Consider the following 24,425-nt stretch of genomic DNA (forward strand, 5'->3'; position numbering starts at 1 on the left):
TTTAAAGGAATAAAATACTTAAATGAATACAAATAAATAATATCAAAAACAACTGAATTAATTTCCATATTCCCATTTTATTAAAACTCTCATAATCGTCATTACCAAAGGATCTTTGGTGTCCCACAAAATTCTTTTACAACACCTAATCCTCATTTTCACTAAATAAAGAACCAACTACACATTTATGGTAAGTCATAACAACACATCCCTCTTGTCTGGTCAGGAGAGAAAGTTGAATTCTGTTTTTTTCCACCATCATGACTTCAGCTACAGTACCGATCCAGCAGTGAAAGCATATACATAACCACACATCCAACAAGAACACAATTACAGTTTTAAAATGTCACACTTTCTGTCGCCGTCAGCTATTCTCATCTGAGAGGCCTACAAATCTAAAACAAACCCTGCATGAAATGACTTCATAAAAATAAGGTGTGCATATGGTCAGAAATGAGTAAAATCAGGAAAAGATGTGTCATTGATGGAGTATAATGTAAAAAGGTCCTTCTCTCTTATAATAGAAGCATTTTTTTTAAATCAGGATTGCATTTATCATTCACACAAAGGGTAAAATAAATAATCGAAATGACAGCCAACACAACCAGACTTCAGAGTTACCAATATTTCTACCAATAACTAAAACACTCGACGGTCAAAAGGCTTATGTAGAAGCTATTCTAGTTTTGTCGCACCTCAGAGCGGATTTGTGGTTCAGTATGGAGGAGATTCCCCAAGGCACTGAACTCATGGAAAAAAACGCCAAAGGGTATGTGGTTTCTGAGAGGTTCCTCAGCTGCCATTGTTTGTGATGAGAACACAATCCATCAGAATCTTGCATCCAAAACCTTCAAAACATAAACCATTCCTATTTGGGACTGCTTTTTTTTTTTTTTAACAAAAAGATACTAATTCAAGCCAAGCAGCTAAAATAAAATCTTTTACACAAATAAAAGCAGAGGGAGATAATTATATAAATGCTTGTTAACGAAAGGCCTGTGCATATGCATTGACAACTCAAATCACTAGAGTTGACCAATTGTACACGAGAATCTAATCAAGCACAATAGAGCACACAAGGCAAGTATGTCATAAAAAAACCAAACCCCACCCTGAAATATGGATTTAAATGTTTTTTCCCTTGATTTATCAGCTCTACATTTACAATGCTACATTTATTTATAATAAAACACTCTAGGTTTAGTGGCACACACTCACAGACATACACATCCACACATACACGCATTCAGACAGTGCCCGTCTTCAGTGACTTTCAGCAGTGTGCGTGCATATAGGGGCGTCTCTCTCCTAAGTGTCCAGTGCCCAAGAAATACTCTATTATGGGATATTCAAGTGTGATTATCAATCATAATCCAGACCTATGATAGAGATATGTCTAGTTTATTGTCTGTCATCAGGGCAGTTTGTTGTGATTGTTGTGATTGGTAGAATGGAACAGTTGGCCAATCAGATGATTTTAGGTGAGTTAATGGCGAATTGGCTAAATTGAGCAAAAAGTGTTGAGTTTGAAGCATGAAAATGATCTAGCACATTAATTTTAATGGCCTTACATTAAGGTATTTCTGGGTAATCGTATCAGTAGGATTAGTAAAATTGTGTTTAATTGCAACAATAAACGTGAATTGACTCATAAACACAAGTTAACGGTCACAAATGTATAAAAACCCAATAAAAACTGCTCAGCGTCACTTGGTGCGCATGTGCGTTCTACAGCCTATATGCTAATTTGCTTAAGCCCCGCCTTCTGCATTCAGCCCGCCTCCTCATATAAAAGCTCTGGAATTGGACACACATGCAGAGATGAGAGATCTGAACCAGCTTGAGGGTTCCTGAACTGCTTTTTTTTATCCGATACACGATTACAGACGACATGCTTTCATAAGTGTATTTTTCAAATGACAGATAAATAAATTCAAATTAAAAACCATCATAAAATTCGCAATCTGGAAGTTTAGTGGGACTTTCCAGTCTGAGAACTTCAAAGCAGACGTTGTTCTAGATCAACTGTTCAACCGAATGACTTGACCACTGAAAGTCCGTTTATCGCAGACAAAAAACAATCACATCAAGCATAATCTCTGAATTTGAACGCAAAAACTGTTAGAGGATGTTGTTAGAGTTAGTGTTAAGCTGTGAAGAGTCTGTACTGTTTTACAGTTCCTCAAACCGAAATGTCCTGCAGACAACGGACCCCATGGGATCCAAAGGAATTCCAGCCTCATCTGGCACTTTGATTGGCTGATAATTTTTCCTGGAGCTTGAAAGGGTGGTTAACTACAACCATGTAATTCCGTACTGCAGTAGGGGAAGGATTCAAGTATGTTGCCCTTTCTCGCATGGAATGATGAAATGTCTGATACTCAACCTTGAAAGGAAGAAAAATTATAACTTAAGTGCAAAGCGCAAGTGCAATAATGATTCTTCCCCAAAGCGAGAATCTGTTGTTTTGACAGAAAAGGTGAGGCTGACGTCTCCCGGTCAGGGAGATGCCATGAAAAACTTGGCACTCTTTTAATCCTAAATAAGGCCAGAGTGAGAGGAGTCAGAACTGAGGCGGGAAGTTCAGTGGCTCCGCCCTAAATGCTATGTTCTATGTGTAACAAAGGGTTCACCATGAAATGCTCCAGCACCATGCAGACCAGTTTTGAGATGTTCATCTCTGTGAAAACCAGACTTAGGACTATCTGCCGTACAGGTCATCAGGGTAATCTCGGCTCCTGCTTTCACTGTAGCTATGTTCATTGTTATTGTTGTTGCTATGGTTGGACATATTCAAACCGCTCGGGGATGGGTGGTGCTGCACATCATCAACTTGACGATCGCCAAACAAGTCCATCTCAACAATAGGAGATGCCCTCGGAAACTCAGAACGAGTTGTATACTGTGATGGAAGTGGGACACCACTCGAGCCTGAAGGCCCAGGAGCTTCTATTGAGTCTACCAATGGTTCAGTGTGAAAAAGAGTGGAAATACCGAGTCCAGCAGGCATTTCCGAGGTTGGGTTTCCCACCTGAGTCGTCCTGACCGAGGTCTGTGAGCCACGGTGAATCCGATGACTGACCACGATGTTGTTTCCAAAGCCACCCATAGAGGCCATAGTAGTGCTGCGTTCCCGCTGGACCACGGCCGTCATTCCTCCTTCTGCCATTAGGCGGCGAATCCGAGACAGCGCGTCCTCTCCCGGGCCGGGCTCGGCGGCTGACTCCACTAGGAAAAACCAGACAGAACAGTGAGATGCTCATATCAGATAACAGCAAAACAAACAAAAGATTTCAGATTGCGTTAAATATTCCTTCCTGTAGCACAAACAGTAAAGCACAGCGGTAGCAACGCCAATGTTATGGGTTTGATTTCCAGGGAGAGCAAGAACTGATCAAACGTATACTTTAAATGCAGTGTAAGTCAATTTGTATAAAACAGTCTGCCAAATCCATGCACGTATATTTAAAAAAAGAAACAAATACATAAAAATCAGAAAATGGAAATTTGTTTTATGGAAATCTATTCAGAAATTTTGCTGAACGATCCAATTTCAATGGCTGCTACAACAACTTGTTGAAACAAATTTTGCTATATTGCTGCACAAACATTAGTGGGCAGAAATACTTGACATTATTTATATAATTTTTATGTTTGTTGCTTGCTGACAAACCCTGGAACAATAAAAAAAAGCAGAATTATGACAAGGAACAACTTATTTATTTACTGAGTTTTCAACTCAGGAGTTTTAAGTAATGTGAACCTATAATAATATTATTTCATAAATAATATTTTTTGGGGGTTGCATCCATCAAGTTAAAAAGAAAAAAAGAAAAATAATCACTTAAGATGAAGCACCTTTTGTTTTTGATGTATTAAATCCACTAGATTATCCAAAAACACCCAGGTTATTTAAAACAAAAATAAATACAATAATATTTATTTAAATTAAAAATATAATTGCATTGAATTATCAGCAAAATTATGTTACGATCATGATATGAAATTAAATATACAGTGAAATAAGATTTTTTGTTAATGATAAAAAAAAACAACAACAACAGTCTTAGCAAGTTATCTATTAACTCCCCATGTGTGCACACTGGGTCTCCTTAAATCAAGAAAACAAGGGCGCAGATTTAATTAGACCAGCTAACAGCAGGTTATAAAGCACTTGAAACAGTAATAACAGTGTAAAGCCCTCAGCAGGACACAACACAGATCTCAGAGAGATCAGTTCAATCAGTTTCACTACATTACCTGTGTCCGACGAGGGAGGAAGAGACAGGACGAGAAAGAGTGAGACAAAGCAGTTACCGTGATATGTGGCGGGCAAGTTGGTCCGGTTCAGCGATCCCTCTGAAACCGTTGCCTGAACCGGTGTGTGTGACAGTGTGTGTGTCGTCTCTGAGTGTGCATGTCCCTCAGTGCTGGTGCTGGCTGTCTGAACCGCTGCAAGAGTAACACATTTTGCAGCTCTGAGTGGACATAATCAATATTACTTAATGTGGTTTCAGAGAAATGAACTGGGGCGTTATAGATATCCGTTAGAATCACCGTGGCCTTGAGCAAGACACTTCACTGCAGGTTTTTTTTTTTTTAGCATTAGTGTCATTACATCTGGGCCATATATATCGAATATTCAAAATGATTTTGCTGGCAGTATAAAAATAAGAAATCTTATTATACTGATTATGTGGTTATTAGGTATCCTAAAACTATTAATAAGTTCAATTTATTAAATTGAATCAGTTAAAACAGTCCACTTCAATGAATCAAATCAAAATTATTCAATTTACTCAATGTTCACAGAAGAAAATCAAGTGAATGAGGTATTTCCATGCATTAAAATCTTTTATTTTAGTAAAAATATATAGAAGATCTGGAGTTTAACATCACATTTAATATTATAAATAATAAAAAAAAAAGTGTCAGGGTTTAAAAAAAAAAAAAAATACAATGAAAGTTATGCAAAAAACCTTTGGTGCATGTGTCATGAAAGCAAAAAGGGGTCAAACATGTTTTTTTACTGTATATTCTTGATTTTAAAAAAAGTGGATTTTGTGCAAATTACATTTATACAAATGTCTTACTGTGTCTGGATGTGTGTGCGCTCTGGAAGGGGCTGGCTGCAGGAAGTTCTCTCTCTGTCTGCGTCTCGGCATTCTGCAGTCGCACTACTGGTGTCTGCGTCCCCTGTGAAGTCACAGAAGGGGCGGCCTGACGCGGCTGCAGGCCAATAGCATTCATAAGACCCATGTCTCGGTCAAATCGCCAGCCGGACCTGCTGGTGCTGTAAGAAATAAACACAGATGAGCATTTCTGGATCTATGACTATGACAAGCTGTGACTTCAGATTCAGCTCATTTCTGACCCTGGGCGCTCCACTCCGCGGGTTCGGCTGCTGCTGCTGACGGTAAACAAAGAATCCGAGTTCAGATCCGCCGGACTGTCTCCATCACTGCGGAAATCACTGACAACAAAACAGATATTTTAGACTTCATTCTTCATCTTGTTTACACACCTAAGTAAATGGCTACGGATGATTCATTTGGCGATGGCTGATTATACAGTATCCCACTTATTACACAGCAAATATATAAATAAACAAATGGACGTTAAATATCATAGTTTATCATGCAGAGTGATACAATCCATCAATCTTGCACACCAATGTAGGGCATCCGTTGAATCAGAGCACGGTTGATTATACAGTTCAGCATCATTATACAAAAACAGTTGATTGTAGAATGGCCAATCAGAATCAAGTATTCCAAAGAACCATGCAGATCTCAGATTGTGCATTTAAGACCAATAATACACCCAGACTTGACCAAATTACAAAACTGAACAACTGAATTGCAAAGAAGAAATGGAATTATTGTGACGTACTCCATCTGTCCGTGTGGACTCTGATCTGATTATAAAGCCATCAGATTGGAGGAGAATTCCTTGAAAGCGATGAGCTGCAAAATTCATGGAGCGCAGGGGTAATGTGGCTTTTAACCTTGTTAAAAAACAATAATTGCTTCTTTCCAGTCGAACACCAGAGTTTCCTGCCACTAATGAAGAAGGTAATCTAATGAAAGGCGGCTTCAGGTAACATGGTTGTTTATCTAAAGTCCATGTATCTGAAAACTGACACTGATCTGGGATCAGGAACTCGCTTGACTATTCAATCGTTGAAGATCAACTGCTGACAGACAGGTAATGAATCAACTTTGGCATGTTTAACTCAGCAAGTCAATATTGACACAGGCTCTGGAACACGTCTAGGGAAATTACTGGTTGTAAAAATTACTGGTTCATTGCGCTGATAAACCGTGTTTGGTTTATCTGCAATATCCATGGCTACTGTGCTTCACGGTGGCACTTGTTTTGTTTGTCTTGCTGGGTGGTGTGGCATACTGGTAAAAGATCTGGGCTGGAAGCCATAAAGTTACTGGTAGCATCCCAAGTAGAAGCGATTCACAAACTATCATTATCACTTGCTCTGTTGAAAAACCTAGAAGCTAGCTAGAGGAAATATTTTAAGGTATCATAGTCATGTTAGATATGAGAGAAATGGTGAATATTTAATATTAATTAATCAAAAATAAATGACAAACCACTGTTCAAAAGTATGGGGACAGTACTGTGTTTTGGAAAGCAATTAATACTTTTATTCAGAGGGATGCATTAAATAGATCAAAAGTAGTAAAGTAGTTTATAATGTTACAAAATATTTCTATTTCAAAGAAATGCTGTTCTTTTGTTTCTTGAGCAGGATATCAGCATATTAGAATGATAGAGTAATGATGCTGAAAATTCAATTTGATGTTATAGGAATAAAATAAATTTTAAAATATACAAGTTATTTTAAATTGTAACAATATGTCTTATATATTATTGTATTTATTGCATTTTTACCATATGCAGCCATGGCGAGCACATGTATAGTAGCAATAAAAATTGTAGAGGTGATTATATTACCCAAAATTTTTTGTGATGTATTTTCATACTAAAATTCCATGCTATAAGCAACAACATGTTAACTCAAACTGTTAAAAATCAGTTAGTTGCAGTCTATATAATTGGTCACTTATGAGATTCTATTTCAGTTAGGATGCTTCCTTAGCAGGCAGCTGCCTATGTAGAAAACCAGCATGGCAGCTCAATAGGTTTTGAAGCTACTGTTTCCTTAATATTATGTTATGCATAATATAATGCATAATAATTTGTAATATGCTATGGATAAAAACTTTTAGTTTTGTGGCGCCGATGGTCCAACATTTAGCGCCGTTGCGCTTCGGGCGTCCCGAGTTTGAGTTCTTTCCCGATCCCAACCCCCTCTCTCTAACCCACTCCGCTTCCTCTCGACCTACTGCCCTAATTAAATAAAAAAGGGCATAAAACGCCAAAAAACATTCAAATTTGCTAAGGACTAAAGATGCATGTGGACCGGATAGTCTGCTTGGTGATTGTTGTTTCAGCCGGATGTTTACTTACACTGGCCTGCAGATGACCAGGTCACCTTTATTGGTTCCGTAGGCCAATCCCATGCCTGGCTCTGGAAGCCACCGGGCTGAGTTAATACTGACGTGTCTCCTCTGGTCTGGAGCCATGGGGTACACCACATTAAACATCATCTGCAGGGTGCCAGGAGAAAGCAGACCATCAAAAAAAGTTTTAGTCACAGTACTGTCTCACTTTTTATGGCTTATTAGCTTTGGTGGGTCTATGAAAAAAAAACTCACTTTAAATACCAGTTTATGTTATAAAAAAAATCATATTTTACATTACTGCAGACATCTTTGTTTTATAAAAAAAAAAAAAGAATGGCATTTTCAAACTCTTACTCTAATGGAGGTCTCTCCTCCGTGTGGCTGCTGTAGACGAAACACTTGTGCCACCATGTGGTCGGTGGTGGGATGGAGCAGGATCCGCCTGGAGGCCAGTCCCACCATCACATAGCAGCCCATAGGTGAAAGACTCACAGAGATCGCATTTGGACCTGAAATGCAGGTTAAAAACAAAACTCAAAAACAAAAATCAAATAAAAATAAAAAAAAAAAAAAAAAAACCAAAAAAAAAAAAAAAAACGGAATGCTCAGAGTGTTACTGCAAAAATGAGCTGCTGAGTTACTGTTCGACAGCACCGACCAAATCTCTTGGTGTACAGCATTTCTCCCAGGTTATGGGGAGCGAGGGAGTAGACGGCTAGGATGCCTTCATCCGCAAAACCCCGTTGGCTGCTGGGAATGAACACGGCCAGCAGCTGCCCGTCGGCTGAAATATCACAGCTGGCATCGTTGTAGATCTTGCAGTGAGGAACGAGCACATTCACAGTGGCTAAGATGAAAACGAAAAATATATATATTTTGTATATTTCTGAAGAAATTAAACAAGTGAAGCAAGCTACCTATATTCCGATAATGTCATGTGGATTATGTGTGCAAAAACTCCAGAAAAATAAAAATAAATAAACAATAGTATTCAGAAGAATGTAGTACCATTACTGATCTCTGGAAGGTCAAACTTGGTGAAATCCCACCACTGCAGCCTATAGGTGGTATTGGCAATGTTACTGGCCACAGCTGACTGCCCATCACCTATAGATGCACCTGCAACAGAGCATTATGGGTAGATCTATTTAATTATCTTCAGTTTGTTTAAATTCCCTATCCTCGTGTTTCTGACATTATGGGATAAAAATGATTGAAAGTGCTTCGTAAATTAAACAAAACAAGAAAGATGTGAAACGAAATGACAAGAAATAGAAAATCTGCTTGTTGTACCTGCTAATACTCTGTTAATGGAGGAGTGAGTGGCCAGGCCTGACTGACCCCTCTCATGGAAGAGTCCAGCGTAAGGCAAGTACTCTGGTAACAGGAACCTTTCAGACAAAAATACCAAGAACATATACATTAATAAAACAAACTATATATATTATATATTTCTGAAAAAGCTCTGAAATCTGAATTAATTTATTAATTCATCTAAAGAAAGAAACCACCAAAAACAAAAACATCATCACAGAATGATATTTTATATACCAGTATTTTTTATTATTTTTGTTTACTCTTTACTCGGGACACTTATATTCAAGTGTTTAAGGTCAATAAGATTTAAAAAAAAAAAATGAATACTTTTATTCAGCAAGGACGCATTATGTTGATCACAAGTAACAGTAAAGACATGTATAATGTTACATGCAATGTTAAATGTCACATATGACACTAACCGTGGGACAAAGCGCCCAAGAGAGGGGGCTGACATTCGAGCGTTGCGGGGCATTCTGTGTCTTGTCCTGTCTCCGGGCTCCCTGTGACCGAGAGCGAAAAGAAATATTGAACACTTACTCTTAATCCAAAACCACTGCGATGAACACAGGATTTATAAAACTGTAATTGCAATCGTACAGTAATACAGATGTATGTATGCATGCATGAGTGAGGATGCAATGAGTTTTATCAGACTCACTCGATGTCCTCATAGTCTCCATCACTGGCCTCTGGTGGCATGGAGGAGGGGTTGTTTGACTGGCTGTCGGCTTGAGAGTTTGAGAGCGTCCGCAGGCGATTCTGAAGGGAACGCTGGCGTATGCTTTCTCTCCGAGACAGATACTGGATCATTCTCTGAGCATAGTAAGCAGCGGGAGACAGCCTGAGGAGATGTGGAAGAGAAAGAGTTTTCAACTCTGAAGTTAAAGTCCAATAATCAGCTTTGACTTTGTACACATAGGCTTTCGAACAGGTACCTGGCAGGATCTGGGTATATGGGATGATCTCTGGAGCCAGACATATCATATCGAGAGAATGGAAACAGTGACGATTCCAACAACCTCCTGAAGAGGAAACAAATAAGTTACAGGAAAGACAAATGGAAAAGTGCGGTGACATTTACCATTGTTCGGGGATATTTGCTGACAAAATCCAATAATTTCAAGAGGAATTCTTCCCCACCTCCTGAGTGAGTCCTCGTCCGGATTATCAACAGGCACCTCTGGGTTTAAGGCGTCTTGTGTTGCCTCAGAAGCAGCGCTTGCTGTTGGTTGGCGGTACACACTTTCCCACTGCCCCGTCTCCTGATTGTACACCAGACCCATAGGCTGCTGGCCCTGTAGACCAGAGGAGGCCTCGCCCAACTCCATGGGCCTCATCTCAGGGGCCTGGGCCTCCACTCGTGCAGCCTGAGCTGGGTCCTCAAATGGAGGCATTGAAAGCGGCCATGATGGTCCGTCTTGTGAAGAAGAAGAAGAAGAAGAGGTCTGACCGGAACGTTCCCAGCGCTGAGTGTCGTGGTTGAAGGTGAGGAGGTTGTGGCACGAACGGCAACGATTAGGGTGGTTTTGAGCGGGGCCAGCGACCGTGCCTCCGTTTCCAGTGTGCGATGAGCTGTTGTGCGAAGGCCCAGGACGTTCTGTGTCCATACCACTGTTGAGGAGCTCCTGCATGGGTCCCGGTCCACCCGGCACCTCTCGGCTGCCACCGGGTCGCTCCAATTCCTGCATTCGCTCGTATTCCATAAAGTAACGGCTCAGGTTGCACTGCAGGACATTGCGTATGGAGGCGGGGTTGTTGCGCTGGGTGTTGTCATAGATGGGGTGATGGCCACTACTGGTGCCGTCGTTGGCTCGTCCCCGGTTGGGCTCCGTGCCAGGCAGCACTAGGCCTCGCCCTTCTGTAGCAGATGTGTATATGGGTGATGAAGAGGAACCATCGGGGAACCTGTGCAGGGAGAGGAGGTCCATGGAAGAGGAGCTCGTCCTAGGAGGGGGTACAACACCCCTTATGGCGCTGCTTTCCACCCCAATCGCACCTAAACCATGTTCATGTCCCGTGCTCAGCAGACTACCAGACCAATCAGCCCCAGGGAGACGCCCAGGGGCCTCATGAGGACTAGGTGTTTGTGACCCTAAGGGATCAATAGTCCTAAGAGGCAAGAGTCCCCGATGTGCAGAGTTCCCCGCAGCCCCGCTGAACACGCTGCTAAAAGCAGAAGGTCGGTCCTTGGAGGTGCGGGTCTGGCTAGGGGTGGGCGAGAAGGCAGAGGGGCCCGACTGAGTTTGCGGTTGAGGCGAATCCGAAGGCTGGAGGCCTGTCGGATTCTGTGTGAATAAGTTCCGCGAGGCAGCGCAGCGACTGCACAGACAGCCCAGACCCAAATGCTGTGTGCAGCCCTGTAAGGCAGGGCGGTCACCCGGTTCCGTCCGCACCGGGTACTGGAACCGAGGTATGCTGGGAGGCTCTCTGGGCTCTGGAGTGGGGCGGGGCTGATCACCAGCCTGTGCTCCAGAAGACCGAGAGGATAAGATGTGCAGGAAATTGTGCAGGATTGGCGTCCGACGTACAGGTGGGGAGCGTAAAAGAGAACGTTGGCGGAACAAAGCCATCTCCATGCTGTCCATGGGGACCTCGGAGTCATCATCATTCTACAGAAACACAGTCAAACACTCATAAAATTACGTTTGTAAAAGAGAAATGCACACAGGAAAAAACAGAACAGCTATTTTACTGGAAAAAAGGTTGTTTCTAACCTGCTGGTTGGATGGGTTCACAATAGCTGTTAAAAGATTATGACCTAGAGGATCAAATCTCACCAACCTGGTCAAAAAATACAAATTCAGGATTAACAGTTTTAAAGATTACTGGAAAGATAATGGGTCCATTTTTATTTCTTGTTGACCCCTATGAAATAACAGGATCGCTTCCACACCGGACACGTTCGGTCTCGCTGGCAGTCTTGACCACAGCAAAAGGTTCTGGTCGGCTCCAGTCCCAGAAGTGAAGTTCGTTGTTGGTGGCGATGAGCAGGAGCTGAGCTGAGGGGTGGAACGCTAGAGAAGCGATGGCAACATTACTCTCAGTGAACCAGCTCTCGCTACCACCCTGGGGACAGGGAAAAACATCCACAACATTCATTTAAACAGCAACGTCTGAGTTTCTAATGCCTAGTATATTATGCAATTTGATCAGACCAGAAAAAACGACTTGAGCCGCTACTGAACGGTATGAAAACCAAACACAAAGTAACTAACACACAAGATAACAATGTTTGCAAAAGAGGAAGCTCCACACATATTAGGAATAACTAAAACATTAAACAAAACTGATGCTTACATGCAGGTCCCAAATGCGGACTTCTCCATCAAGGCACCCAGAGGCAACTAGGCCAGGGATGGTGGGGTGAAAGGTCACACACCAAGGTGTGCGTCGATGGCCCACTAAAGAGTGCAGGCACTTTCCTGTTTTCACATCTGTGATGTAGATGTTATGGTTGACGTGGGTTGAGGCCACAAGGTTCCTAGAAAAGGAAGAAATGTAAATACAATCTCTAGAAGCAAGGGAAAACATAAGTTATTTAGCATCTACTGTTCTAAAAAAAAAATTCCCCTCTCTTAAAATATAATGGTTACCTATCTGGACTGAAAGCCAGCAGGAAGGTTGATCGTGGATTATCCGGCAACTCTACTTTCTGCAGAAATAATTGACACATATACATATTATATACATACATACAAACACACATATGTATATTTGCATACATATATTATTTGCAGACATGGAGCCTTTGTGAAATTTCAGGGTCAATCAAAGACAATATAAACAGAAATTTTAAAATTAAAAAAATAAGTTCTATAAATTATTTTAATATTAACTGTTATTTCAAAAATAAATTAATCTAACAATAAAAAATTCTAAGTCTGCTTAAAATGCATTCAACCTGTAAAAATCATAAACTTGATGTGAATTTTTTTTAATGTACTGTACTACAAATTTTGAATTCAGCCTCAATAACTTTCAAAGAAACTAATTTGTATATTTTACAACACACATACAATGACCAAATTATTGCATTATTATTCTCCATTAAAGCAAGAACATTAATATTAATATAACTGTTGTCATTCACGCCACCAACCCTGAAAACAAAATTCTTTAATTGTAAAATGTTCCCAATTTTTCCAGAATTTTTTTTAACATTAACTATACCCAATAAAACATGGGGACCTAAGGATCTAAAATGCTTGTTTTGCAATTTTATTTCATTCATCATACTCATTAAATACAAAACACTCTTAAGATTAATAACGATTGATTGATTAATTAATTAATTTATAAGAAAACACCTAATAACAAGACACATTGACGATTTCAGCTGATGGCCTGTATGTGTGCGGAAGCCTCTGGATATTCTCTGCTGCAAAAAATTGATTTAAGACATAATTCTGACTGTGATCTCTTGAAATTGGTCTATATAAAAACATCTGCTGACTGTAGGCCTGAGTGAACCATTAGAATCATCAAGATTGATACCCTACCTGGCTCTGCCATTTCATCCAGCGCGTCCGGTCTTCCACCAGCTGCTGCAGGAGCTGCTGGGAGCCCAGCGTGCGAGCTCCTCGCTCTCGACCTGACAGGATCAGCACAGAGTTTCTGTTCTGCGCTGCCATTTTTCCTCTCTAGTGCTCCACGGCCCGGCCGGCCTTCCTTGCACACGGGCCGGACACTAACTCAGCAGCACTCTGGCCATGCAGACTACTGGACAGACACAAAGATATGATCTTAAATCAACAAACACGTCTGTAAGAAACATCACTTATCAGCAATTCATTAAAAAGCAGAACATTCAGAGATCATTCACTGATTACATAAAAAGATCAAGAGCAAGTTCATTTGCTTATTCATTGCAGACTTGCATCTAAATGACAGCTCGTCTCCAGACAGATGTCTGTGCAAAAACCTTGATTAATAGTTTTAACAGTGTATGCAATAAAAGTGTATCTTCACTACAAACACAGTAATCTGTTGTAGGGCCCAGCAATCAAGTCCATGAAGCATCACTCTACCATCCTTTAGACAACAGATTTGCAAATGTAAACCCTGTGGGTGTTTTGCCATGATATTACACCAAAATTGACCTTTCATTTAATTATTTTTATATATTTAAAGACAGATCAATAAGATTTGATGTCGCTGTGGACAATTAAAGCCCTATCAGATGTGCTGAACCATGTAAACAAACAAGCCATTTAAATCCACACCATGCCACATTCACATTTAATCAACTGCAAACCACGGAGCACAAAATATGCACATTAACAGCATTAATAAAGGCATAAAATGAGTTTTTTTGATCGTGCAACTAACAATAACTCACTGCCGCGCCTGCCCAAATATGGAAACTGAACTGAAGCTAGTGTTAGCCACCATTTATTCGCTATAAACGTTTATTTGTTTACACATTTCTTAGTTCTAACAATCCTATAACCACACATACACTACGATTGTATTGGAAAGCAGATTAAACAGACACTTTTTCGATATTTTACAGACCTGTTCTGTTGCGTTTGTCACTGAAATGTCATCGAAGTCGCTGTTAGCTTCTTAGCCTGTTAGCCGAGATGGATCTTCATTAAGCGACCTTGATTGACAACCAACCGATCCGAAGCGCCGAGCTTATTACATTCATGTCATTTAGGAGTATCTCAATCAAACCGTCTGAATTATCGGGACATTGAGATTGTATTGTGGTGGCTATATGAGAAATTATGCTAGCTAACTGGTTTGTGGGTAGCTCTGCGTAGGTAGGCTTACTAATCAAGAGCTGACTGCTTTGAACTGCTTTAGGTCGGTTAATCGAATGCAGAGTGGATCGCCTCAAAAAAAAAAAAAAAAAAAAAAAAACGACAGGTAGATTGTGCTATTATTTTATAACTTACAGGTTATTAGCATATATATATATATATATATATATTACAGGTTATTAGCATATATATATATATTAAATTGTGTTAAAAGAAATTGAAGTCAAAAGAAAGTCAAAGTCTTTGAGGCAGTATTAAGATACAGTGATTGTATCAGATCATAACACCATGGTATTTTGATATATACCACAGCGATTAATGATTAGCTTTAAATAATTACATACTGAAAAGAAAACTATTCAAATTGTGCTACTGTATCAAATCACAAAGAGATATTATAGGATTGTGCTTTAAAATACAAAGAAAAAATATTTCTAATACAAAGCACTCATTTTACCATTATGCAACAATAATGACATTTTTACACTATAACCTATTCATAGATTCATTAATACACAATCATTAGTGCGACTACTCACATTCACTAATTGTATGCAACAAGATACAGTCATTTTAGTTTAGAGAAAATCTGCTGTGCTTTTTTCAAAATATGTGTAAATAAATGTCCATTGCTTTTCACATTCAAATATACCATGATATTTTGGAAATATTTTAGGTGACTCCACATTCTCAAAGTCTGTACAACAACTCAAGCTCCTCAGCAAGACATTTTAAAGTAATCAAGATGGATACAACATGAAACCCTTTTCATGTAAAGTAAAAATGCTTATTTAATTATTAATGCTCAGTTTACTTCATTCTCAAACAATAGTTCAAAATTTGATATAAATTTGCCATCTAAGAAAGTCTAGTTGTTCTTGGCCCGGCCTCCTTTCAGGTAAGTCTTCCAGCATTTCACATAGTACCTGAAAATGGGGGTACTGTCAACTGATGCATGCAGCTGTAACTGGTTGATGTGCATGGTGTGGTAGTCTCAGCGTGCAAATTAGGGGCAACACCCAGGGTAAAGTGTCTCAGGTCATAAACCTTTCCAGAACCTGTGTGAAACAATGGCAACATGGCCTTGAGCGACTATAGTCCTTGACTGAACTCTGCCACATCATACAGCCCAATCAGAGAGTAGATAAAGCCATTGTGACGCCCCTGTTGGCCGTTTCTTGGTGTGTGTGTGTGTATTGTTTGCAGGTGACCAGCTGATTGCGTGATTGGGAGCACCAGCTTCATGGTGTTCATTGCTCTCTATAAAAGCAGGTCATTCCTGTTGGTGTGGCATCTCTGGACTTGGTGGATGTTTTTAAACTCTTTGTTCCATTCATGTAAAAAAACCTGGCTCATTTGAAGCATGAATGTAAAATAAAGCTCAAACATCGTAAGATGAATGTACTCGTCTTCTCCTTATTTGTAGTGAACCTTTGTGCTCGCAACAGCCATTAGGAACAAACGAACTAGGCATTGTGGGGTATTTTTCATACCGGTTGTACTTGTTCAAGAGTGTCGCCTTGACGCCATGTTGTTCCGAGGTCCTCTTGAAGGGGGATGTTGGTCGAATTGTGGCGCCGAGGTATGCAGGGTTGTGCGTCACCAGGTACGCCCTCACCAATGTCGACATGGCTTTGCCTTGGGCCATGGCTCCAGGCTCCAAGCTCTTGAAACCCTCTCTGAGCTTACGGGTCACCTTAATCGGCCAACCTCCGTGCTCATCCTGGTTTTGAAGAACCCAATCACTGGCGGCAAAGAAGGCAGCCATGTGTGCAGTGGAAGACACAGTGATATTGTTGATAAAGCCAGAACCTCTAAGAACCGGCTGGACCACACGGCGAGGCATGGTCTTGGTTGCCTTCACCACTTTTGTGTTGGACAAACCGACTCCTAATTCGCAACTGACAGTACTCCAGGAGGCTCGAGAGCCGATGCCATAGATGACCTCTCGGTCTTTAAAGGAAAGAAGGAGTGGACTAGTGATGTAATGGATGATGTAAGGACGCCCCTTTTCTGTGGTCTCCAGAACCACAGAGACGCTACTATTGAAGACAAACTTCACATCAAAGGTAAGGAAGAAATCTTTTGCGTTGTCCAAGACCAAAGACACACCATCAGAGTTCTCTATGAAAGTACAACAAAGTTGTCATCTATCTGGGATCATCACAGCAAAACTGTCGATTCATCTGAATTCACACCTATAAAAATTTAACAAGGAATTCATGCCTGCTGTGTCAAAATGGTTTGCAAACACAGAGTGACCTTGATCCTGGAGCTCGGACAGCTTGCAACCCTGAGGAATGACCCATGGACTTGAGACACCCTCTTTTTCCTCGGTCATGCTGTAGATCTTTATTTAAGGTGGCTTTTCGGTGAGGTTCTTGCTGTAGTGACTCAGACCATATTGAGCTATTTGGATGGGGTAGAAGTGCCCCTCAGGACTCCACTGGGTAGAGATTGGTACACCTGTGAACAATAAAAACACAAAAGGTTGATCCCAGAAATAGTATAACTCTTTATGTAAACATTTTATGAAACTTCAAACGTATGTTTTTTTAAACCAGGGTTGCCCAATCCCGTTCCTGGAGATCTAACTTACTGCAGAATTCAGTGGCAAACCTGCTCCAACAAACCCAAGTGTAGACGAGGATTGTTTTCATTTTAAAACGCCGATTTAAAACGAAAACACACTAGTGTAAACAGGGCCTTACACTTGTTTACATTTTAACAGAGAACATTATCTGAATAAATAACCTGCGGCTACTCACCGTCACATGTTATGCATGCCAAATGAAAATCAATCATAATAAATACATGTAGTTTTTTTTTTTTTGTATCAGTATTTATTTGTTCCTCCTTATTCATTTCAAATACAGTTTCTGAATGTCATTTACATGTAAAAAGTTACCCTGAACACCCTGTGTAGCTGGTTCAGGTGTGGTTGATCGGGATTGGAGCTGAACTCTGAAGGACGGTAGCACTACAGGAACAGGGCTGGCTACGCCTATATTATGCAAACTACCTTCCACACCGCTGATGCATTTCACCCGATCCCGCATTTCCACGTTGCAGCCCTCAAATGACATAAAGACCCCATCCGGGTGGTAAGGCTCCCTTTGGGTGTACACCTTTGAGTAACTGTGGGAGAACTCAAACCGTTCCATCCCATCATACTGCACCAAACGCCCGTAGACGTCAAAGAACCTTTCCACCCAGCTGAAAGGCAGATACACCTCACCCCCCTCCTTCAATCATAGCAACATGTTTTAATTTAGCCAATTTCAGTTAAACTGACTTGTACGACCAAACTGATTACTTAATAATTTAAGACAGCATCTGAACTTAAAGGAATAGTTGTCCCAAAAGATTACAATTTGCTGAAAAAAAAAAAAAAAAAAAATTCTCCTATTTAATCTAGTTTCCATTCGACTGATCACCACTCTCACCTTCCTCAGTTTCATTTCGTTGTCTTTTATGATTTCATACCAGGAATAGTTGCAGTTGGGACAGTTTTGCTTTCTCATGCGATAACTGAAAAAAAATAAAAAGACAAAAATAAATGTTACATACAATTTAAAAAAATTTGCATGTGGTTTTTTTAATGCAAAGAAAACTTTAGTCTCACCGGAACATAATACTCTGCAAAATGGATGCAAAGGGAGTGATGCCGATTCCAACGCCAATAAGCACTGCATGTTCAGATGCAAAGATCTGTCGGGTCAGGGTGCCAAAAGGTCCGTCCACAATAGCACTAACAAAAAACAACAACAAAACGCATTACCAAAGGTTTACAATTCCTTGTAAGACAATTACTTTGAAATAAATTAGATTACATTTTCTGTAGTGGTGAGTGGTTAGCAATCAAGTACCATTGAACTGGAGACATTAAAACAAATTACTCACCTTAATGTTACAATATCTGTGAGTTTCACTTAATTTAGCTGTAAGCTGGAAGACAACAGAAAATAAGTCTGGCTAATGTGTATCTTACATATAAGGGAATGTATGTTCTGCTTTGTTCAGACAGAAACTCACTTTTCTAATATAGCCGGAGAGGCATCTCCCACTTCTGCCTGGGCTACTGGGTCACTGATGGGCTTCTGGGAGTTTGTTTGTGTTCCACTTGTCTGGTACATGGTCAGTTCAACAACATCGTCCTTATTAGACGCCACAGTTTTGTTGCAGCTTGTGGACTTGAAAATTTAATTCTACATGGAGCAGAGTTATATAGTTTACTAAAACTGAAACCATAAAAACATTTCCATTACTTGAGACAAAATTAACGTTAACTGAGAAATATTATATATATATATATATATATATATATATATATATATATATATATATATAATATATATATATATATATATATATATATATATATATATACACAAATAAAATGAAAATGAAAACTATAAACTTAAAAATAAAAACTAATTCAAATTATTTGTGAAAACTATAATAGTATCATAATGAAACTAAAATAACACTGACATGGAGAAGAAGTGTAAATGTCTATTTTATTAAACTTGTTTGAAGTTCTTACTTTGCAATTTGAACTTGTCTTTCCAAAATATTAAATGGCAAACTGGAGAGAAGCCCATTGATTTAATAAAAGAAAATCATTAAGTCTTTGTACTGTATTGTCAATGATGTGCTTACAAAATGACCCCACCTAAAGAACTGCACCAATAACACATCACAGTAATGAACTTCTGTCACTTCTGTCTGATTTGCTTAAAAAATCTTATTTTGTTAAACATTTGCTTTGTTGTGTAAATTTTGTTTTGTGTAAAAGTCTTGTTCTGTTTTGTTATAAAAAAATGTTTTGTAAGAAAAATAAACTTAAGTCAAGACAGAATGTCTGAAAACAAGTCTCAGATTTGTTTTAAAAAACACAAATCTTATTGTTTTAAACATTTGCTTTTTTATGTGATTTTTTTGCTTTGATGTTTTAAAACAGAATTTATTCTCAGATTTGCTTAAAAAATCTTATTTTGTTAAACATTTGCTTTGTTGTGTAATTTTGTGTAAAACATTTTTTTTCTTTTGTTTTCATAAGAAAAGTAAATACGTCAAGACAGACTGTCTGAAAAAAAGTCTCAGATTCATTGAAAAAAAGTCTTATTGTATTAAACATATTTGCTTTTATTTGCATTAATTTATTTTGTTCCCTATATATATATATATATATATATTTATATTAGCATATATATATATATATATATATATATTTTTTTTTTTTTTTTTTTTTTTTTTTACAGATGTTTTGATTGTTTTACAATTTGTTTTACAAAAAGAAACAATTAAAGCGTTGACAAAAAATATTTTTTTGCAATGCATTTTAATTGCATTTAAATGCACATAGAGTACAACTAAAATATAAGCAAATCTCTGCAATCTAATAGAAGTGTACAAGAATAACATAACTGTATGCTTTGTAGTTGTGTTACCTTGCTGCTCAGGAGCGCTGCTGATGGTAAACGGATGTCACTCGTACTTGGCGATAGCGGGAATGTTAATATACACATAATCCCCAGGTTTGAAGTGAAAGAATGGAGGCCTCTTGATTACCAAATGTGTTACCTTCCAAACACAAAAAAAGGCAGTAGAGGTGAAGCTTTCAGCATGGATGACTAACTAAATGTTCCAGTAAACAACATACACCATAATATGTACATTGGCTCAGATTTTTACCTTTGAGGGCAATAAGTTGACTTCAACTATGTACAGCCCACCCATGCGGGACACTGCTATTCCAACAAGTTTCTCAATGAGGAACACCACTCCTGGCACCACAAACCATTTCCAAAAGTTTGCACAGTGGACGATCAACAGGGCCCAAACCCAGATGTAGGAAAGATGGGACCAGCAGAACACCTACACAAAAACAAACCTTTTCCTTGAACATATGCTTTGACAAAGCACATTTGAATGGTATTTGTTTGTTGGTATGCATGGCTGAAATAATGTGCTGCAATTTGCAAACAGGATTCTTTGCTAACTTGTTTTTAATGGTCTTGAAACAATCATCTTTTTCAGCTCCACATTTTCCAAATCAACAGATATTCACAGAAGCAACCATCTGCACATTCTTGCTTCTCATAAATTAAATCAGTAAGCCATCACCTCAAAATGACCACTGCAGCACATCAATCACTTGTTTACACGAGCTCACCACTATCAAGGGCTTTGGTGGTCCCCTTGAGGGCTTCCAGGGTCAAGGCAGCGATGATGTCAGCCTGCCGGACGATGGCCTCGGCTCTCTCCACGGCCTCTGCTCCCAAAGAAGTGATCATCTGAGTCCCATTGATCAGAGCCAGCCCCTGCAGACAGAGATAAACATAACTTTGTATAATTGTAACTTCGCTATACAATAAAAATGACTTGTTCTAAAGGTTACAGTAGGTTCTAAGAGGGGCTCCACTGTTAAAATGGACCAGGCAGGTCAAGGACACACATTTCTGACCCACAAAACACCTCGAAGTCAACAGCAATAAACATATTGACTGTACAATGGAGTGATTAGCTGTACCTCCTTTGGCTTCAGCGATATGGGCTTCAGACCATGTGCTTCCAAAACCTGCAGGCAATACGAAGGTCAAATATGACTTTAAAGGCTAAACGAGGAGTAAATATGTTTATGCATTGCTTTCATTATCATTAGGACAAAGATTTGCAACCAAAGCACCCAATGAATATGTGCTCACGTATTTGGCATCTGCCCAGCCGCTCTGGTGGCTGGTAAGAGAAATGAAAGAAAACGGTAAAATATCAGCTTTGATAAAACTCTTTTGAGGGAGAATTTCAAAGAAACCTTTTGCTAATATTATTTCAAAGACGCAGCAACTAACATAAAAGTATTCTTTGAAATGGCACACCATGTTTCATATGCTGTGCCAAAGAAACCAAAAACTCCAACAGTACTCTCTTCAGTTAAAATAATGAGGGATGCATTAATGTACCATTGAAGGCGTGGATCATGCTGTGCAGCGTCTCCAGTGAAACCCCGCTGTGCCCTTTGGCCAAAACATTGATCCTCAGTGCAAGTAGCATTCGAGTTCTTTCAGGACTTAAAGGGCTTCCCAGACCTAGAGTGACATATAACCAACAGTAATAATCTAGTAGACCAAATCAAAGTTGGTCCAATAATGTCAGTCAATTCATCGCAGGAAGGAATAAGTATCGTAGAATTGTCATACAAAATGTGTTCACACTACTGGTCCAAAGTTTGGAATCATTATGATTTTTCTTTATGCAAAATAAAGAAAACATTTATGCTAACAAAAACAAAATAAAAATAATAAAAATTACAAAAAAAATAACAATATAAAAAAATATAAAAACAATTAAAAATCACTGTTTTCTATTTGAATATGTTTAAAAATGTGTTTTATTCCTGTTATGCAAAGCTGAATTTTTCCAGTCTTTAGTATCACATGATCCTTTTACAATATTACTGTTTTTACTGTATTTACTGTAAAAAAAATCCTAATTATTCCAGCCTTTTGACTGGTTTCATTTGACTAAAATATGTCACACCAGATGCTCTTAATTTAAATGCAAAAGGATTCAGGAGTAAAAAAAAAAAATATATATATATATATATATCTATACTTGAGCTTGCTGACTGGGATGACAGTATGAGCAAATTTACCAAACCCCGTAGTGATGCCATACACAACTAGAAAAGGAAAAAGAAAATACTGATATTGTTTAAACTTATAAAAGCCCACACTATTCAATAATAATGAGGATTAGTTAAATATTCATGCACTACATTTTTATATTTTCAGAAGAAATAGCTGTGCAATTCCAAGTCAAAAATATTTTTTTTTTGTGACATTTTATCATCTGTACACTTAAAAATAAAGGTTCTTTGTTGACATCTATAGCTCCATGAAGAACCTTTAACATCCATGGAACCTTTCCATTCTACAAAATGTTCTTTAGATATAATTTTTTTTCTTCATACTAAGAAAAATGGTTCTATTAAGAACTCTTCACTCAAAGGTTCTTTGAGGAACCCAAAATGTTTTTTCTACGGCGTTGCTGTAAAAAAAAAATCCTTTTGGAACCTTTATTTTTAAGAAAAGGCTAAAAAAAAAAAACAGAAGTTTGATCACTTACAAAATAAACCGCATATATTTCCTTTATGTAAGTGGATGCCAAGCTCACCTGTGTTTTCTTTCACAATTGTGTCCAGAAGCTCTCTCGATTGCACAACCTTTTGCTCAGCCTCTGGGGTCAACTGAGGGTCAGATAACAGTGCTAATGCATTTCCTTTGAGAAATATTGTTCATAAATGTAAAATCTTCACAGTCCACCATAAACCCACTTACATTAATCTTATGAAGGCCTTTCCCTAAATTCACTAGATCAGATGCATGTGAACATTTTTAGTTTTGGGCTAACTGTTGGGTGTTACAGCTACTTAAATCTGCAAGTTAAATGTCCCATAATGAGGAAAAACACAATGATAATTCATGTTAAATTTTTTTTTTACTTTTCCCCCTAAATAAAACAGCTTCCTTTTTTTTGAATGTGTGTTTGAGAATGTGTGCATCGTCTTATATTATATAGTATGCCTGCAACTAAAGGAGACAAACCATTCCAAAATTTGAAATGACTGCACAAGAGGCAGAGATTGTTCCCACAGCCATTTACAACTGTTTTTTTTAAGGTTAGTAGAGAGCTCTGCAAAGACAGTGACAGCAGTGCTGATGAGATAACACATTTAAACATCAGTACTGCAGCTCAACTCTTCTCAATGAAGAAATGTGGGCAATCTGGTGTCTTAAATATAACATAAACAAAACTCAAGGTATCATAAAAAAAAAATGTTAATGTGTTTGGTAGATTGAATTTTATCATCACCAAAGCTCAAGGTGTCTTAAATATAACATATATGTCACTTCAGGTAGTATTAAATATCAATTTCTGAGTAGCATTGCTATTTTTGAATTCAAGTAGCTTTTCAGCAGCAAGGATAGTAAATTAATAACAGTCAAACTGTACGTGTACTGTACTTACTTTTTTTTTTTTTTTTTTTAATGAATCAGTCACAAACAGGTCCACAAAAAATATATAAAAATATCTAAGCTCCCTTAAAACAAGATGTACATGAGAAGCCAAATTATGAAAGATAATATGTGAAGAATGCATCTTGAATTAAATTATATAGGCACATTTAATTTAAAATAAAACTTAACATAAACCCAAATCACAAATATTATAGTTAACCTACTAAAACTATTTGTTACTTGAAATAAAACAAACTTGTGTACAAAAACACAACAAAATTACTAAACCTTTTATAACTGAAACAAAATCAAATTAAATAAATAAATCAAATTAATAAAATTTTGCCAAGGCAACATTTTGACATTTTCATTTAGTTTATCTTGATGTACTAAAATAACTTAAACTGAAATAATAATACAAAAAAGATTAATTATATAGACATATTCACATCTTCCTGAAAAACACAACAAAATTACTAAACCTTTTAAAATTAAAAAAAGAAAAGAAAATAAAAACATTCAAAATATTAATAAAAACTATAATGGTATGTCACTGTAAATAAAATAACCCTCCTTCACAGACACATCTTCCTGTTTGATTAAATGTTCCAAATTATTGCATTTTTCATTTAATTTTTAAAAATTAATTCAGTAATTTATGTTTCACTTCTTTTTGAGACAGCTTCAATAAAGAAGCAGGTCATTCTAGACAGTTAGCGCTCCCTCGAGGACTGACAGTGAACGTCGTTTTTGTGAGCTTCCATAGACCGTGGCTGTTGGCACTATAGCGCTCCCTCGAGGACTGACAGTGAACGTCGTTTTTGTGAGCTTCC

General features: G+C 38.3%; 3 protein-coding genes across 4 annotated transcripts; all 3 read right to left on the reverse strand.

Annotated features, from left to right (window-relative positions):
• Positions 1 to 57: 57 nt before the first annotated feature.
• Positions 58 to 14,601, reverse strand: LOC109050623 (activating molecule in BECN1-regulated autophagy protein 1-like). Of its 2 annotated transcripts, none has more exons than XM_042715116.1 (19): positions 14,319 to 14,601; positions 13,304 to 13,520; positions 12,398 to 12,456; positions 12,102 to 12,285; positions 11,698 to 11,870; positions 11,519 to 11,585; positions 9,945 to 11,413; positions 9,740 to 9,826; positions 9,463 to 9,645; positions 9,223 to 9,304; positions 8,778 to 8,877; positions 8,493 to 8,603; positions 8,143 to 8,331; positions 7,839 to 7,993; positions 7,489 to 7,628; positions 5,375 to 5,473; positions 5,094 to 5,293; positions 4,318 to 4,452; positions 58 to 3,228 (listed from the first exon to the last, which is right to left on the reverse strand). In XM_042715116.1, the coding sequence occupies exons 2-19, from the start codon at positions 13,433 to 13,435 to the stop codon at positions 2,702 to 2,704; spliced, it is 4,092 nt and encodes a 1,363-aa protein (XP_042571050.1). In that variant the 5' UTR covers positions 13,436 to 13,520; positions 14,319 to 14,601; the 3' UTR covers positions 58 to 2,701. The 2 variants fall into 2 exon arrangements, with proteins under 2 accessions (XP_042571050.1, XP_042571051.1); XM_042715117.1 differs by having other exon boundaries at positions 13,304 to 13,523.
• Positions 14,602 to 15,022: 421 nt separating this feature from the next.
• LOC109050900 (D-glucuronyl C5-epimerase B-like) lies at positions 15,023 to 16,910 on the reverse strand. Its single transcript, XM_042715902.1, has 2 exons — positions 16,796 to 16,910; positions 15,023 to 16,702 (listed from the first exon to the last, which is right to left on the reverse strand). The coding sequence occupies exons 1-2, from the start codon at positions 16,908 to 16,910 to the stop codon at positions 15,951 to 15,953; spliced, it is 867 nt and encodes a 288-aa protein (XP_042571836.1). The 3' UTR covers positions 15,023 to 15,950.
• A 3,127-nt stretch (positions 16,911 to 20,037) lies between these two features.
• On the reverse strand, positions 20,038 to 21,688 carry LOC122135672 (histidine ammonia-lyase-like). The gene is made up of 5 exons (XM_042715903.1): positions 21,280 to 21,688; positions 21,105 to 21,152; positions 20,740 to 20,895; positions 20,267 to 20,449; positions 20,038 to 20,155 (listed from the first exon to the last, which is right to left on the reverse strand). The coding sequence occupies exons 1-5, from the start codon at positions 21,451 to 21,453 to the stop codon at positions 20,060 to 20,062; spliced, it is 657 nt and encodes a 218-aa protein (XP_042571837.1). The 5' UTR covers positions 21,454 to 21,688; the 3' UTR covers positions 20,038 to 20,059.
• Between the last annotated feature and the right edge of the window lie 2,737 nt (positions 21,689 to 24,425).

The sequence above is a fragment of the Cyprinus carpio genome, chromosome A25 (assembly GCF_018340385.1).
Source record: "Cyprinus carpio isolate SPL01 chromosome A25, ASM1834038v1, whole genome shotgun sequence".
Taxonomy (NCBI): domain Eukaryota; kingdom Metazoa; phylum Chordata; class Actinopteri; order Cypriniformes; family Cyprinidae; genus Cyprinus; species Cyprinus carpio.